The sequence below is a fragment of the Staurois parvus genome, unplaced genomic scaffold, assembly GCF_062004578.1.
Source record: "Staurois parvus isolate SC_StPar_1 unplaced genomic scaffold, SC_StPar_1.0 ptg000017l, whole genome shotgun sequence".
Taxonomy (NCBI): Eukaryota; Metazoa; Chordata; class Amphibia; order Anura; family Ranidae; genus Staurois; species Staurois parvus.
Window position 1 is genome coordinate 13,829,580 of NW_028317813.1, and position 17,915 is coordinate 13,847,494.

A 17,915-nucleotide genomic window follows, 5' to 3' on the forward strand; every position below is an offset into this window, starting at 1 on the left:
ATCACATAAAATCCCAATAAAATACATTTACATTTTTGGTTGTAACATGAGAAAAAGGTGGATAATTTCAAGGGGTATGAATACTTTTTCAAGGCACTGTATGCCATTAAAGCCAGAGATGGAGAAGCAGGATGGAATAGGAGAGCCCTGGGACAACCTATCCAGCCTGTTGGAAAGAGTGCAGAGGTCATCTGATACATCTGTGTACTAGGTTCTTGGCCAGTTCAGTGCAACGAGATCACCGGTTTCCGCTATCTTTCTGAACAGAAGAGGTAGAATTGAGACCAGGGAATTATCACGGCATCCAAGGCCAGGGCCAGAGGATTTTTGGTTCTGACTACAAAGAAACATAGTTTGTTGTGTAATCTGAATACGAGGATGTCTATATCCAGGTGTATGAAAAAGGGCATGAAGAGCAGCTGGGACCTTTGGCCTATCCTCTGCTCCCAGGAGTTTTCACAAAGAAAAGTGCAGAAAACTGATTGTCTACAGATGCCATGTATTCCCCTCGTCTCAGGCAGGCAATTACTGAACTTGCAGAGTGCATGCAAAATTTTGGAATTTGAAGGTATTTGTTGGGGAATTTGAAGTACAGAATAGGACGAATATCCTTGTTGGGCTTTGGTACCCTCAACAGTTTTGAATAAAATCCTTTGAATCTGTCTTGTGGGGTACTAGCACAACACTCCTTGGGAAAGAGATGGTTTAGGGCATTTTGTAAATCTGATCCCTTGAAACCAATGATTGAATCCACAGGTCTGGGATGTCTGTGATCCAGCAAGAGATAAGCTGTAACAGACACCCAATCCTGGGAGTAAGGGCATCTAGATTGGGAAGAGGGCTTTGAGGAAAACTCGGTGGTCTTTGATGCCCAAGTCATACGCCAAGCTCTGAGCCCAAGTTCAGCCCTTTATTTTGACGTATAGGTAGCGCAATTAGATGCTTTATGTTTTAGAGGGGTAGAGGCTCCAAAGAGGAGGGTTTTGGGATCTTCCGCTGTGGAAGTAAAATTTTCGCTCCTGTGACATCTTTTATGAACTGGTCAAATGTTTCCCCAGACATCTTCCTTGAAAAGGCATTTTTGATAGCTGTCTTTCATGGGCAGCTTCAGCTAGTCAGGCTTTTAGGCATATGATTCCAGGCATGTGAATGGGGATTAAGGCTATTCTGGAAATTTATCTCATGACATGGTCCAGGTCATCGAAACGAAAAAGCTGAGAAGAAAGTAATTACTGTAGTTACTCTGTTAAAGCACAATCCTAGAAAGAAAAAAAAAAAAAAAAAAAATTTGAAAGAAAGAATGAACACCTTTAATAGCAAGGTACAATGTTTAAGACTGAGACAGCAGGATCGACTACAGAAATAGATCTCTATTTAGACTTTCGCTCTGGAGTGAAAATGCTTTCATCTGGAGTGATCCAATAAATCACAGATTGCACATGCTATCTGTTCATGAACAGGGAATGTCTGAGGGTGACAGGTTTTGTATCCAAAAGGAGAATCAAGCTGCATAAAGCCAAGGCTTTTATGGACAGCAACAATCAGATTTTTCCTGATTAGAAAACATGTGTGAAGCTCCCTCTTAAATAATGCGCCAACCTGGGGGAAGAAAAATCTTCCACAGCTTCTTACAACACCTCAATGTACTCTTCATTCCCTTCTGTTTCTGCCTCGTCTAGGGCAGGCATAACCATATCTGATTCCCATACAGAAAGGTGAGTAGAAGAGGCAGACTTTTTTTTTTTTTTTTTTTTAAATTCTGTTCAAAGATGGCTGAATAAAGAGATTCTAAATGTTATTTTACAAAAAAAAAGAACCTAACATGTTTATACTTACCTGCTGCGTGCCGTGGTTTTGCACAGAGCAGCCTGGAACCTCCTCTTCTTGGGTCCCATGCAGGCTCTCCTGGCTCTTACTATCTGTCGGGTGCCCCCACAGCAAGCAGCTTGCTATGGGGGCACCTGATACTCTGTGTCCATTCATACAGGGAACCACTGATTGGCCCCACCCTCTCTCTCCTCATTGCCTGACTGGCTGTGATTGACAATGGCTTCCATTTGCTGTCTCAGCCAATGAGCAGGCAGAGACCTGGGACAGCTGAGGCTGTCATTCACAACGCAGGATCGCGATGAAGCTCAGGTAAGTATTGGGGGGCTGGGGGGAGCTGCTGCACACAAAATAATTTTTACCTTCATGCATTCTAAAACCTTCAGCCTTTACAACCACTTTAAGGCTGTTTTTTGTCTGCAGAATTGCAACATAGATGTAGAAAATTCTATTTGTCAAAAACAGAGATAGAATTGGATGCAAAGACCGAGTGGTGAAAGTTAGTGGTGGCTACTGTTCCAGGTGCAAGGGGTACATTGTTGCATTGAGATTGAGTGTTGTGCAGTCCTTTCATAGAGCATGTTTGGCAGCAGTTTTGCAGTGGCTTCCTTTAACCCAGTGTCTGCCATAGCAAAGTGTGAGGGAATTCCCCTGTGGGGTACTCACTTTGTAGGGTGCGAAAGTACAGGGCAAGCATGTCCAGAAGGAGGATGCAGTAACCATGGTTTAGACCAGCCTGTAAGCAAATCATTATGGCGAAAAGGCGGGAGAAAGCTTCTGAGCACAAAGGGCTCTGGACGGGGGTGGGGTGATGCAACACCTGGTCAACATTTGCACCTGGTTGCATTTTAGCACCACGTTTTAAAGGTTTACACTGTAGTGAATACAGTTCAAATATTGCCCTGGTCTTTTAAAGTAACAGTCAGAGATAAAGGAGGACCCATTATACCTGTCCACATCTAGACTAAACCCTCCAAGAAAAAATGCTCTACTCCTACCCAAGTCCAAAGGGGGAATCATTTTCCCTGATCCACTCCATGCAAGTTAGGCAAGTGGCAGTTTAGAATTGACTAACTGATGCCACCACTCTGGGTGGCCATTGAACACAACTTTGTCCCATTCCCTCTATCGGGTGCACCTTGAGCTGGAGAATCAACAATTTTCCAGAATAACTCCTTGATAAGCGCCATGCTCCACACATTGCCTCAAGTGAAATATTGTATCAAACATGCTTTGTTCAACAGTAGCAAGCCCTGATAAAGGGGGACACATTGTGAAAAAATGCAATGGTTTTTCAAGACAGACATAAAACTGAAATCTAGACTGTATATGTTTTTGGTGCTTTCCTCCTTGCACACCCAGTCCTTACTTGGTTAAAGAACCAATACAGGAAGATCCTGTCTAATCTGTCCACGATGCTGGACTGTATACCGAGTCAAGGCATTGCCTGTGTCAGTGAGCATACCAAAAGGGGTCTTCAGGGTTCCATAGGGAAGGACTACAGCACCCTGCTGCCAACTACACGTGTTGTACAAAGTTTCAAGGCGAATGCCAATGCAGGATCCTGTGCCTGAAGCAACATTACAGGCTGTCCTTACAGCGTGGGGTCCAGGTATGACTTCCAAGATTTACCAAGATTACACTGATCCAGATACACGGCTTCTATTTGTGGCATTTGAAGACAGTGAGAATTTGATTCAAGATTCCAAAAGATACAATAAAGGAAAATAGAAGAAATTGTTGTAAAGGGTCAAGGTTTTTTACCGTCATGCATTCTATACATTGGGAAAAAAAAAACAAAACAACACACCACACCTTTGTACAGCATACCCCCCCAGCTTCCCCAATACTCATCTAAGCCCCCTCTCAATCCAGCGACGTGCACTGGAGTGTCTGCCATCCTGGGACTCCCTCTCCTCATTGACAGCAGCAGGAGCCATTGGCTCCAGCTTCTGTCTCAGCCAGTGAGCCAATGACAAGATAGGGAGTGGGGTGGGGCAGGTCCGAGCCACAACTCCGTGTGTGAATGGACACTGCTTGCTGTGGGGGCACCCGACAGGAGGGAGGAGGGGCCAGGAGAGCCTCTGGGGGACCTGAGAAGAGGAGGATCAGAGCTACTCTATGCAAAACCACTGCAGGCCGCAGGTAAGTATAGACATGTTTGTTATTTTTATGAAAAAAATAATTCATTTCTCTTTGAAGGAGATATCTTTTTGGGATACTGCCACTAAACAGAGGATTTAAGGAGTGAGGCAACACTCAGCTAGTCATGCTCTTGAAAGCGTTGCCAGTGTCCAATCACCTGAAAGTACAAGACTGTAATTCAGGGTTTATGAATACTTTGCCTACTGTGTCCTAAACTATACAATTAAGATATGATTTAGATCAATGGTCTCCAAACTGCGGCCATTTGCTTGCTTTTTTTCTGGCCCTTTGGGCAATATTTCATGCACGGATACCAGCAATGGGGCATAATTGTCCCCCACTGACACCAATGATGAGGCATAATTCCCCCTACTGACACAAATTATGGAATGCTATTCCTCCATATGACACCAATTAGGGGGCGCAATTCCTCCCAAAGATGCCAACGATGGGATACAATTTCTTCCAATGACACCAACAATGGGGCCCAATGACACCGCTGATTTGGCACAATTCCTCTCAATGACACCAACAATTTGGCACAATTCCTCCTACTGACACCAAAGATGGGGCATGGTTTCCACTGACATCGGGACCTTTTCTACTCTCAAAGGTCACAGCCTGGCCCTCCTAAAGGCTGAAGGACAGTGAACTGGCCCTTTGTATAAAAAGTTTGGAGACCTCCGATTTAGATTATAGTTTCTTTTTCACATTTCAGCATGAAATAACAGATGTGCTCAAAGCACGTAATAGGTGGATGCTTAAAAGGCCAAGTTCACCTTTGGAACGTGTTACACAGTTTACCCACATTTAGAGTGGAACATGTAACAAGTTCCAGATCCTGCCATCAGTCTCCACACCCCACCCCCTGTGACAGAGGGCGGGGGATCCTCTCCCTGCAGCCACTGTCACGTTATGAAAAGAGCATGACTGTGCAGGGCTCTATCCACACAGCCACATCATTTCCTGTGAATGTACTACAATTACCGTCAGCCACTACAGCGGACAGCTTTTAGTTCTGAATGAACTGTGAGGGCACCTTTGAGTATTCTCAGTTTATTCACAAGGCTCGCAACTTTCAAAACAGACAATGGAAACAGAGGTACGGATTGAAAGCTGCAGGGCTTGGCTGCAGAAGCCTGACATTGCACCCCTGCTCCACTGATCATGGGTGCAATGCTTACCAGGCTCTTGCAATAAAAATAAATGCACACTTGTTCTGCAAAAATATGTGCATTTATTGTTTCTTCTACAAAGGTGAACTTGTCCTTAAAGTGAGGGGTTTATGAAAAATGGTAACTATGGTAGAGGAGAGCTCAGGCACGTTTCACAACCTTGCAGTATGCTCTCCTTCCGAGTTACAAAATTCTAACTGTGCATAAGACTGTGTTTAGGGAGCTATTCCAAACTATGGCAGGCATCCAACTTCCTGTGGAACAGCAACAAGGTCATATAGGAGGTTATCATTAGTTCTGCCATGGCCATTCATAAATAAAAGGTAGACATAATAAGCCCACAATTTCATATGGCTAAAATGTAGAGGCTAATAAGTGGTGCAAAATTAAAAACAAAAAAAAAAAAAAAACAAACACACAAAATCTGCTGAGTTGTATGCATATACTGACACTAAAAGATATAACCCAGCTATTTGTACCCAATTAAGAAACTTTGTGAAGTGGTCCAAAATTGAGAACAGAGCTAAAGTATGCATAGGTACAGACATTTAGATTTGCCATACAGATAAATAGATTTCTACGGAGCCTCGGTTTACAGCTTGGTTTTGACACGAATATAACCCAGCACTCACCATCACTGCTTGAGACTACGCAGTGTGCCCTAAATAGTGCTGGAAATGATTTGAAAATGATTATACCCATGACAGATTTTCTGTATCAATTGTAAGGAGAGCACCTTGAAGCAGCTTCAAAAAAAAAAAAAAAAAAAAAAAAAAAAAAAAAACACCCCACATACGTCTGAATGTCCACTTCTCTAAGCAAAGAAATTATGATACTTCGAGGTGGTATGATAAAACATGCCACTGGGTCCAACTTGCTTGCATTCCTTTTAGCTTTAGCTCTCTCATCCGGCAATGGGAATGTGCAAGAGATAGGCAGGGTAGGCAGACTCTGGCACTATGAAATTGCCCCAAAAGTGGGATTTATCTACAGAGTTTCCACGGGGGTGGGGGTGAATGACATGGGCTTGTTTTAGCAATGTGGCTTTCCTTTTAATGAGCGTGATTCCTGATCACCTACCTAGGCACACAAGTTCCTGCAAATCTCTCTTGCATCTTGGATCTAAAACTTTACCCATCATACCCAGGTCTAGTGTAAAGCCTCTAAGTAACAATGCTCTATTCCTACCAAAGTCTAAAGGAGACACCGCTTTCCCTGATCCACTCCGCTGCTAAAATGGTCACTTAACTTGCATAACTGACTGGTGCCACCACTCTGGGTTGCCACTGAACACAAATTTGTCCCATTCCCTCTATAGGGTGCACCCTAAGCTGGAAAATACATTTTCCAGAATAACCCCCTGATGAGGCAATGTGTAGAACATAGGCCTTAAGTGAAATATTATAATCAGACATGCTTTTCTCAACAGTAGTAAGCCCTGATAAAGGGGGACACATTTTGAAAAAATGCATTGGTTTTTAAAGGACATAAAACTAAAATCTGGACTGTATATATGTTCTGCTTTTGGTGCTTTCCTCCTTGCAAACCAAGTCCTTTCTTGGGTAAAGAACCAATAATCATTCCTTCTACACTGCTAAAAAAACAAAAAACAAAAAAAAAAAAAAAACCCACACCTTTGCATAAGCCCACTGAAGTGAATAACCTCAGGCAATGTACAGGGATGAAGCCAACCCTCCCACATTTGCACCCCTACCAGTTTATTTGCAGCCCTTTTTCCTCCCCAGCCTTCCAAAGTACACAGACATGCTAGAGTAGGGAGCTCCAGAGGACGGGAGAAGTTCTGGTGGAGGTAACAAGGGAGCTAGAGAGCAAGAGGTCTTGAGAGGAGAGGAGAGGATGATTTGGGCAATCTGTAAAGATGAGGTCGGAGACGTAGTTAGGGGCAATTTTATAGATGGCTTTGTATGTTGTGCTTAGTATTTTGAATTTTACACACTGGGCTTGTGGAAGCTAGTGAAAGAATTGGAAGAGAGGGACAGCAGCCATGGATTGGTTAGTAAGGTGTAGAAGTTTAGTAGCAGCATTTATGATACACTGAAGTGGGGATAGCCTGTGTAAAAGTAGGCCAATGAGTTGCAGTAGTCAAGGCAGATAACTAAGAAGTAAATATGTTGTTTTGTGGTGTCATTTGTTAAGAAGGGGCAAATTCTGGAGGTCAAGGTGGCAAGACTTAGCAGTGATTGGAAAAAAAAAATGGGGGGGGGGGTGGAAGAGGAGATATTACAAGCCCAGTTTTAAACAAATTGAATTTGAAAAAGTGGGGTGACATCCATACTGATATGTTGCTCAGTAAATTTTTGATATGTGGGGAAATCAAGGGGGATGACCTGAAGAGTAGAGAGATGGATCCGGGTGGTAATGGCACTGGAAGCCTCATGGGGAAATATGCACATCTGAGAATGTCACTTACCTGCTGTGTGCTAGCTGAGGAGGCAGGCTGTCACCATGGATTGCCTGGTGTCAAGGAAAACTGCCAGATGTGACGGATTCATAGCAGGGGAAGGAGATAGCAGCCAGGACCCATGCAAAGTGCTATGGACTGAGGCAAGTACGCACTATATGAGGATATGCTTTGCAGAGCCCCACACAGCTGCATGGATTTTTAAATGCGACAGCAGCTATGGGGGAGAAGAACCCCAGCCTGTCATGTTCCAGCACAGCCAACCCCTACCCTCCTCCCTTACCATATTACAAGTTACACAAAAAAAAAAAAAAAAACAAACACGGGTGTAAGATGTTCTAAAAGTGCTTCACACTTTTCTTCCTACTGCCCTCATATACCATGGTCCCGAGTACTGCAGCTCCACTGGAAGGGTGGGCTGTCAGAAGCGCTCATCAAGAAAGCTCGAATTTGCCTGCCTGATCCGCATTGCCATTCATAGAAGCCGCACTACAACTTCCATTCAGAGATCCTCTGTCATTCATAGAAGGAGATGGACCTATCAATCTTCTTCTTGTCCCCAGTTTACAGATCATGTTCTAGTCATAGAAACTGTAGTACAGCTTTTATGAATGGCAGATCAGGCAGGCATAGTCAAGCTCTCTTGATCAGAGTTATTGAAAGAGAGCCCCCCCCCCCCCCTGGACGATTATAGCGGAGGGGGTGGGGGTAGGACTCAGCAAGATTTCTACTGAAAGCAGAAGAATCCTGAAGAGGAACACATCAAGTTATGTTCCTCGTGCTTTCAGTTTTAGCTAAAACTTAAAATTGTCCTTCACTGCAATTCAAAATCTCTACACCTTTTTGTTAAGCACTGAATGTCACTTAGAACCTAGAGCAATGTTAGAACACGTGCCATTACAGCATCATTAGATATTGCTACAAAAGAAGAAAAGAAAAAAAAAGAAACACCACGAAATTTGTTTTTGTTTTTTTTTTTTTTTAAAAAAGGCAGCGAGGACTGGAGTCAGCAGGAGTGAAGGATCATGTAAGTTAAGTGCTTTACTGAGGCCCCTAAACATAAACCAGCAGTACACTGGGTGCGAGTTTGGGATGCAGCAAGATTTCTACCATAAGCAGAGAAATATGGACAAGGAACACATCAGAATAACCAAGTTATGTCCCCTGTGCAGATGCTTCTGTTTTTAGTTTTAGCTATACTCAAAGCAGTTTTAAACCCAAAAGTATACATTATATTGCAGCTTACCAAATCTTAGATGTGATGGCTCCATCAGTTCTTTCTTTGGCATTTTAATTTCATCTGGTGATTCAGGCAGCAACTGTGCTGTTATTCAGAAGTTCTTCAGCAGAATGTATCAGTTTACATTGATGAGACCATCCATTTACCACTGGCAGAGGTGATTAAAAAATGATCAGCTTTTATTTATTCATGTAAAACCTTTATCCAAAAAGGAAAAAAATGCTTGCTGTAACAAATTATAAAGTGTTAGCTGGAGTTTTGCTTCCTTTTTTTATTTATATTTAAATCTGCTAGTACATTTAACACTCCCCAGACTGACAAAGATGCTGCCTGCTGTGCCTCCAGAGTGGAGTTTCACCAATTCAGGAGGTATGTTTCTGGCCAGATCCCCAGGTGAAAACAGTAGGAAAAAAGCCAAAAAAATGAAAACTGATGCAGCTACCACATCTAATGATTGGTAAGTTTAATACCAGAGCTGTCCCCCACTGCAATTTATAATCTCTAGACTCAGTGTTCTTTCTACCAATTCAGAAAATGAACCGCTCTATTGACATGGTTTTAGAAATTCGATTAAATGGAAATTCTGTTTAATTGAAGACACAGTTACTATAAAGAATATATTTTACTATGTTATTTTGCTTGTAAAAAGTACATTTATATTTTAAGCAAACATTCAATGTAGTATAGTGTATTACAAGGCCTGTTTATATTCATTGGCCATACGGCATGGCGAAAAAAAACACATCCATGTTTTCTACTGTGAAAGTTTAGAACATTACTAGCCTATATCTTTGTGCCTAAACAGTACGACAAGATTTTATCCTTTGTCTTGAATTCCCATGGAAAAATAGTAGTGCACTTCCTGTTCTAGGCTCTCCTGTCTTGAGCTACATAACTGTAAAGTCCCACGCACAAGCACATTTACATGCTCAAAAGTCTGCAAGCATAAGATTTCTGGCGTTTTGACTTTTAATTCCCCGGGTGTGGGAAAGTGCCAGAGTCATAAGTGCCCTGTACAGCCACCCGTAAAAGTGAATGGCATTATGCAGACATATACCTATAAATGCTGATGGCTTCTGCACCAATGTTTACATGCACAAACACATATGCCATATTTCCCTTGAACATGCCACTTTCACATGGTAAACACAGATGCAGAAGCTATTAACCTGTGCCCTTCCAGCCATGGGTAGACACCAAAAATGTTACTTTTGGGCATGTAAACATCCATGTGCATGGGCCTATATCTACAGTGCAACTAAGACTGTGCCTTTTGTTAATCAAAAAACAAAACACTGAGCTTCTGACTGTTTCATGAGATTTGAAGCCGCTACTCATCTCTGTACAAGAGAAGGCTGTAGTACAAGACACTTTCTGCTTCATCCATTCCATGCATCTGTGCTTCCTGCACCTTTCCTACTGCTTCTTGTATTTTCACCACCAGTCATCCAGGGACAGTTCTGACATGAAGCCAAACCCTGCCCCCTACCATGGTGGCTGACTCCATACAAACGGTGCATAAAAAGGGCAGACATAAAAACTGTTTTAGGGAAACGGCAGCTGAAGGGATCCAAAAGGCAATATGAGTGACCAATCCTTTACCTTTTGTGAGCACAGCTTCCAGTTCAGTTCCTCTTTAACAATGTATGTGCATCACTCTCCCCACTGTAGACAAATAAAGGCTTGTTGAATAAAGATCACAGTCCAGTAGCAGACAGAGATGAATACTTAACCTCAACGCTTTAAAAAAGCATTATAAAAAAAGAAAAAAGTTGGAATAAGCAAAGCTGGACCCGCCAGTCATTCATTCATGGAATCGTAATATACCATGCAGCAGTAGGGTGAAAACACACCTTCCTGTTTTAGTGCACTTTGTCTGATGTGTTCTTTTCTTTGAAATCAAAGGAAACATTAAAATGCCACGCATTTACACTGGGCTTTGTATTGCAAAAGAAACACAAGTAAAAGTATGAAAAGGTGCATTTCAGGCCTTAAAGTCAACTTGTCGTCAACCACATTAAAGCCCAAGTAAACCCTCGGGATTCATGTAATGCAGTCATGCTGCATATAGAATAATAAATACACCACTTTAACTGCAGTTTAATTAGCTGCCAAATGCTGCAGCAAGGGCTAGTTGCACCCTTTAGCATATAGTCAGCTATAGGATTATGAGGCTAGTTCATAAACAAATACTGTAACGGACACAGAAAGGTGTGGACACGCCATTAAGCTGCATTTTAGGCAGACAACAAAGATGAATTGTTTAAAGAGGATCTTCAGTCTTAAAAAATTAAAGTCAAATATTGGGGTAACTTCGGTTTCAATAGCCTAAGCAGTCAGAGTGGAAGTGAGAGCAGGTACCTGTTAAAACTAGGTAAAACCCCTCCCTTCCATATAGCAGGGAGGGGAGTTGGAGTGGAAGGGGGGGGGGTAAGAGTGAGCACAGCCCACACCTCCTCCCATCTCTCTCCTCCTCTCTGCTGCAGTCACTACTCCTGTAGTGATGAAAAAGGTGTGGTGGGTTTGGAAGTTGTGTGCTAGGAGGGGGAGTATAATTTACAGCCTACAGTTAAAAACTCAGGCAAGCACATTTTTTTTGCACGTTTCAAAAGCATAGAGAAGCCTATTAAAAAAATGCAACACACTAAAACACGCTCGTGTTCGGACGCATCCCCTGGTGCGAACGAGCCCCCGGACTGCTCTGGGATTGTTCACAATTCAAAAGGGTGCTTTGACTGAAAAAAAAAAAAAAAAAAAAACCTCCAAGCAAAGCAGTAAAATTAATTAGTAGCCTTCAAATTAAAGCTCAACTCCAGCCAAAACTATTTTTTTGGAACTGGAAAGAGTAAATACTTAATTTACCTAAAACATGTGCTTTGTTAAAAGCAGTTGTCTCTAGTCTAGTGACAAATGATTAATCTTGTATTCATATTCCTGATTTAAATGCATTTTTGAATTCAAAACACATGCAAAGAAAGGTCAAGGATTTTTTTTGTCCCTTCCCACTATATATAGTAGGGTATTGGTGGTGGGCTTAAGGTCCAACTCCAGGAAACCTAAAAATCTTAAAAAGCCTCCTGCACCTGCACTGCAAGAGTTAGCTCCTCTTAAGTCTAGGGTGCAGAAAAACTTTTTTACTTACCGGATCCTCCAATCCCTGATGCTCTGGTAGTGGAATATCCCTTAGTGTTCTCATATCCAATGCTGGGCTACTGTCCCTGCATCAGTCTTAATAATGTCAGAGGACCTTAGATTGCTGAAGCATGGAGGAAAGGCTGCAGGAGTGAAGGATCAGGCAAGCTGAAAGAAGTTCACCTTTTGGACAAAAATAATAAAATGCACATTTTTCATTTTTTTGTAGGTAAAAAAAAAAAATGTGCATTTATTATTTTTTGTTGCAGGAGCCTGTAAAATTAATTGGAAAAAAAAAAAAAAACAAACAAAAAAGCCCACAGCCGCTAAGGCGGTTGGGACTTGCAGTTCATTCACGGAAGTCCGTGAATGAATGATGCGGCCGTGCAAGCGGAGCCCTGCATGGCCATGCGGTTTTAAAATTTGACATAGTATTGGGAGAAGTTTACCCGTATGGTCATGGGGGGGGGGGGGGGGCTTTGGGTGCAGCTGTAGCTATGGGAATATGTTCTATGTTCTACCCTAAAAACAGAACATGAAACATGTTCCAAAAGGTAAACTTATCCTTTAAATGGTTTACTGAACATAATGCAGTGTGGATGCGGCTCTACTTCAAGGGAGGATTGTCAGGATTCCTAGAGTTCAGATTTAAATTCTAACCAGTGCATAGCAGCCAAGTATTTATTCAAATGAATAACACAATTTATTATTTTCTAGTTTAAGGCTTTGATGGCCAATTTGAAAAGGAAGAAGATCAGTCAAAACTAGAGATGCACCGAAATTTGACGCCGAAACATCAGCTGAAAATAGCCCTATTGCCATTTTGCCGATAGGAAAATTTTAGCTGATACAGGTGCCGAAATGGGACATATGGGGGGGGGGGGGGGGGCGTGTCAGAGAATGGCAGGAGAGGAGCAGTGAACATAGTGAGATACCGCTAAATGTCATTGCCAGTTTTTAAAATGTAATTACCAGTTTTTTTACCCCCTTTACTATAGCTCCAAGAATGAGCAGTCATCCTATCCTCCACTGAAGGGAAACTAAGGGGCGGGGTCACCCAGTGACATTACTCAGTGACCCTGGCCCTTAGCAGAGGAGAGGATGACAGCTCATTCTTAGAGGTATAGTGAAGAAATAAAATAAAAATTTGAGCCTCCCCACCCCCGTATGCGCAAACATTTCGGTTTTCAGCCACGTGCATTCTGAATTTTCGGTATCGGGTTCGGCACCAGAATTCTCGTTTCGGTGCACCACTAGTCAAAACCTTCTCGTTTTGCATTGGATAGTTAGGAAAGGATTTAACGTAAATGTGGCATGAGTGAAATAGAAGACGTTGGCATTGGCAACCCTCTATGCTAGTCACCTAGCTGTTAGACCAATACAATGGCTTCAGTACTTGGAAACCCTGGACTAGAACAAGTTTGCAGGTGTGGAAAGGCATAAATCCTTACCAGCAGTCTTGTTCCAGGTCAGTGGTGCTGAGTTTTTAAATGGGAAGGTCAACATGACAGCCAGGCAACTAGCATTTAGGAGATTAGATTGCTGCAATGGTAACCTTCATATTTCTCCGAGAACAGGTTTCTGTGAATGCTGTCTGCCCTTGTAGAGATTGCCCCTTAGTGACCACAGAGTGTAGGGAACATACTCAATGGGGGAGCATAGCAAAAAACACATTTCCCATTCATCCACCTAAGTCCTCCTATATTAGTAACTGGTTCAATTTCTAGGCAGTGAACAGAAGAAACTGCTATGAAGCACATGTTCATTGCTAATCTCTATGCACAGAGACATGCACACGGTGCCAAGCATTATTCAGTACACCACGCAAGTTCCATATTGGTGCCACTGTATCAGGCTGCACATTGTAACTGCTGTCTACAGCTTTGCAAATAATTGTTACTTCTTTGTCTTCAGTGGGTAGCGAGGCTTCCAGTTTCCAAAGTTTCCATGCCCATGAATGTCCTTCCCCCTGCTTTTCCCCATATAACTCTGCCACATTCCAGGTCTTCCCTCCATCAAGAGACACATCTACTCGCACAATCTCTCTCCCATCTCCACTCCAGGCATATCCCTTAACAGTCACTTTACCATCAGAATCTGGAGTGACCATTTGGCCAGGCTTTGGCTCTGTAATTGCAGACTGCACAGGCAGCTCTTGTATGGCTGGGGCAGATTTAAAATCCACTGTATCCCAGTCTACACATGGGTTGAATCCCTTGTAATCATTCTGCTGCCAATGGCTACGACTCTCTTCTGCGCTCACCAGTACTCGACCCAGCCACTTCACATTGCGAGCACCAACTACTCCTGGAACAATAACCCGCAAGGGAAAGCCATGGTCTTTTGGAAGTGGCTCACCATTCATTTCATAAGCAAGCAGCACTTCACTTTGCTTGTTCATTGCACGTTGAAAAGAGATGGAAGCTCCATATTTTGTTCCTGTTAAGTCTTGATCCAGTCCTTCAAAGTGCACATGTAGAGCTCTGGATGTGTCCTCTGTGTAACCAGCATCTAACAATACATCTCTTAGCAGTGCCCCTGCCCATTGGGCATTACTGATAGCTGCTGTACCCCAGTCTAGTCCTTTGACTGGTTTCACTGCATTCATCTCAGAGCGTCGGTTTCCAGCACACTGTAGGGTAACAATAACCTCATGTCGAGGAAATTTAGTCTTCAGATCATTAAGGGACAGTTTCAACGGTACTTCCTGATTTGCTCCATGGGGTGTCTCTACAGTTAACTGGTATTCATCGGGATTTATGTCAGGCACAGGTAAATGGTTCCTCTTGAAAAAGAGCTCATTTGGAGTGATATAATTCTCAGTGAGAAATTCTGGAGGAGGTTCAGCATTAAATGGTTTTGCACTGTTGATCTTAAGAACTGGATGTCGAGATGGATCTTGAGAGTAGGGGTCAGACAAGTCTTGCACCTCTTCCTTGTCATCTGAACCAAGTACTCCCACTTTGTACTCCTGCAGAATTTCCAGAACATGTTCACTTTTGTGCACACCATAAAGAGCCCAGAAAGGTTCTAAAGCTCCTCCAGCTGCCAGCAGGATTCGGTCTCCTCCGGGATGTAGCTCTACAAAATCTGTGATGTCAAACACTTCTCCTGCATAGGTCACCCACACCCTGTCAGCCAGTGCTTTGTGTTTCTTCACATCTTCTCTTGTATATGTGGGGAAAGCGTAATCCACTACAGGGTGCTCCTCAGAATCAGCTTGAGCAACCTATGAAAATACAAAATCCAGTTAAAAATGCACTCACATTGATTTTAAAAATAGTTAGGGTAAACAAATGCAGAGGTAGATGGTTACATGATCTCCAGGCAGCAGAGTCATAGTATCAACCTTTTTAACAAAAAATAAATAAATAAAATAAATTACATTCACACCTCCATACCCACACCCCTTAGAAAAGGTTTCTGAAACTGTGCCAAAAATGCAGTATATGGGTTATATGTTTACACATTGTACCAACACACATAGGTGCAGTTACTGCTAAAGCCAGTAGCTAAGAATTATTGAAGTCGCTGGATCAGCATGACAGACAGATTGTATCTTTAGATGGAAAAGTCAGCAAAGATCCAGCTACAGGTGGCCTTATAAGCTGGTGCTGGAATGGATGTACGGCAGCCTGGTCTCATTAGGCTGTAACCATATTTCTATGGAATTAATTTTGTTTCTGCTTACAATCAACTGTTAATTGCGGACTACTATAGTCTGACAAAACTAACACAGTTGTATATGTGTAACCAAGGGCGGACTGACCATTTGGAAACTCGGGCACTGCCCGAGGGCCCAGGGTCAGTAGGGGGCCCTATAAGATGCCCCTGGTACCTTTTTCATAGGCTTTTTTGAGTTTGGGCAAGGACACAGGCCCCATGATCCCCTATTGCCCGGGGCCCCATGAGTTGTCAGTCCGCCCCTGTGTGTAACCCTTAGTTGGATTAGATGGTGACATCATGTAAAGTTCTAGACTACATACAATAAAGACACCCAACAAGTCATAGTTCATTTAAAGTCAAATTCCAACCAACGCCGGATTTTAAGTACAAATTGCCAAACACTTAATCAAATAAAACCGTTATAGAATAAAGAAGGACGCCAAATCGGGATGATAGCTGGAGGATTTCCCTTGTACCTTTTGCTTCATGGTGGATGATTTGAAAGACTATTCAACAAACAGTTCTGTTCCTCAAAAGCATTCACTGGCATGAGCAACAAACGTAATATGAGAAACAGGAGGACTGGCTGTGACGATTGTGCGCAATAGAGACATGGACGCTGTACGTGACAGCCATCTTGTTACGTCTCAGCCATGTTGTCTCTCCTGTACTTCCTCCTCCCTCTTGAATGAAATTTATAGCTATAAGTTGAACGGAGGTCAAAAGGGCCTCTTATCCTAAATAAAACACAGCTAGATGAAGCTCCAGGGCTGTAAACCGCTAATTAGCCTGGTGCCAGGGGTCTGCTTTGAAAGCCACTTTCCTCTGCCCGATCGTAAAAAAATAACTCAGTCAGTCATGACCTGTTAGGCCATTAGGGCTAGAGCATGCTATAAAACGTACATTCCACATGTACACATTTTTCATACAATTCATAAAGTTAAGCAAAAACTAGGTACATTAATATTAGGTATATATTTGGATAGATCATTTTAATATGAGTCAAACAAGGCCTTACATGACTATATTAGCACCTGGAAGAGAGAAGAAAGCAGTCTCTTCCCTCCTGGGTGACAAGGGTGCACTGTGTTTGGTATCCCTGCGTTTGAAATAGAATTCTGAATATTAATCTGCTAGTTGCTAGGATGCTACCTGTACCTGTTGGAGTTTAACTTAAGTATAAAGGGAACCTTTTTGTTCAGACACTTGGACTCTGCTCAAACCAACGACATTGCAAGTATTCTGCCTTCTGAACTCCTTTCTTTTCTCTGTTGTTATATTGCTCTCTTTATATCCTTATAACAGCTTTTTTGTAAATATTTTAATTGCATCGTTTTGACCGTTTTAGTAATAAATCCTATTTTGAAAAGGGTTGAAACTGTCTCTAAAGCTTTTAATGCAAACTAAAGAATCCCTGTCTCTGAAGAGTGCTACTGTATGTAATAATCCTCTGAATATATCTGTCTGTGGTGACAGTGTGTATTACAGACGCTTATACTAATATAGTGTTACTGCTAGGGTTTGCGAGTTTCCTCCTGCAGTGGTGGCAGTGTGAAGGGTTAATTGCGTAATTAACCTGACCAAGTAACAATCGCTCCCAGGCTGCTGGCACAAATTGTACAGCGCAGTGGGAGATTGGCTGGTCTTTCGGTCACGAGTTGGTGAGAAGGGCAGGAGTCGGACGCTGCATTCTGTCACACTTGCTGAATGCTTTGGTGAGAAATTACCCAATTATTAGTAAAGTTTTCTTAAGCCAATCTCTCAGAATTAAGGCAGTGGAGACCTGCGGTGCTCAAGCTACCTACCCACCCTTTACTTGCAGGAATCAAGTACATACGGAAATGAGGCTTGTTCATTGTCAAGATATACACAACATTAAGTCTATAAGTGACAGGTTTTACCTTTTTGTTAACAAGGCTACTAGAAGTCCCAACTACTACTACCAGTACCTACTAACTACTACTAGTAGCATCTACTACCAGTACCTACTACTACTGCTAGCACCTACTAACTACTACTACTACTAGCACCTACTAACTGCTACTACCTTACCAACCGTTCAGTGTCCGCTACCCCTCTCTGACAATCCCTCCTCTGGCTTCCACTTGCCCAACGAATAAAATTCAAAATACTAACAACAACTTACAAAGCCATCCACAACTCTGCCCCCAGCTATATCACTAACCTAGTCTCAACATTTCAACCGTTCAAACCTCCCAAGACCTTCTGCTCTCTAGTTCCCGTGTCACCTCCAGGACTTCTCTTATCCTATGGAACTCCCTACTCCAATCTGTCCAGCTATCTACCG

The 17,915-nt window shown here is 42.6% G+C and overlaps 1 protein-coding gene across 3 annotated transcripts in view; it reads right to left on the minus strand.

The window, feature by feature from the left end:
* Positions 1-9,416: 9,416 nt before the first annotated feature.
* The window catches only part of SUOX (sulfite oxidase), a 40,895-nt gene continuing 32,396 nt past the window's right edge, over positions 9,417-17,915 (minus strand). For all 3 annotated transcript variants that reach the window (XM_089680140.1, XM_089680130.1, XM_089680148.1), the window contains exon 4: positions 9,417-15,170. In XM_089680140.1, coding sequence (XP_089536266.1) covers positions 13,710-15,170 — 1,461 coding nt within the window. In that variant the 3' untranslated portion in view covers positions 9,417-13,709. The remainder of the gene's footprint in view (positions 15,171-17,915) is intronic.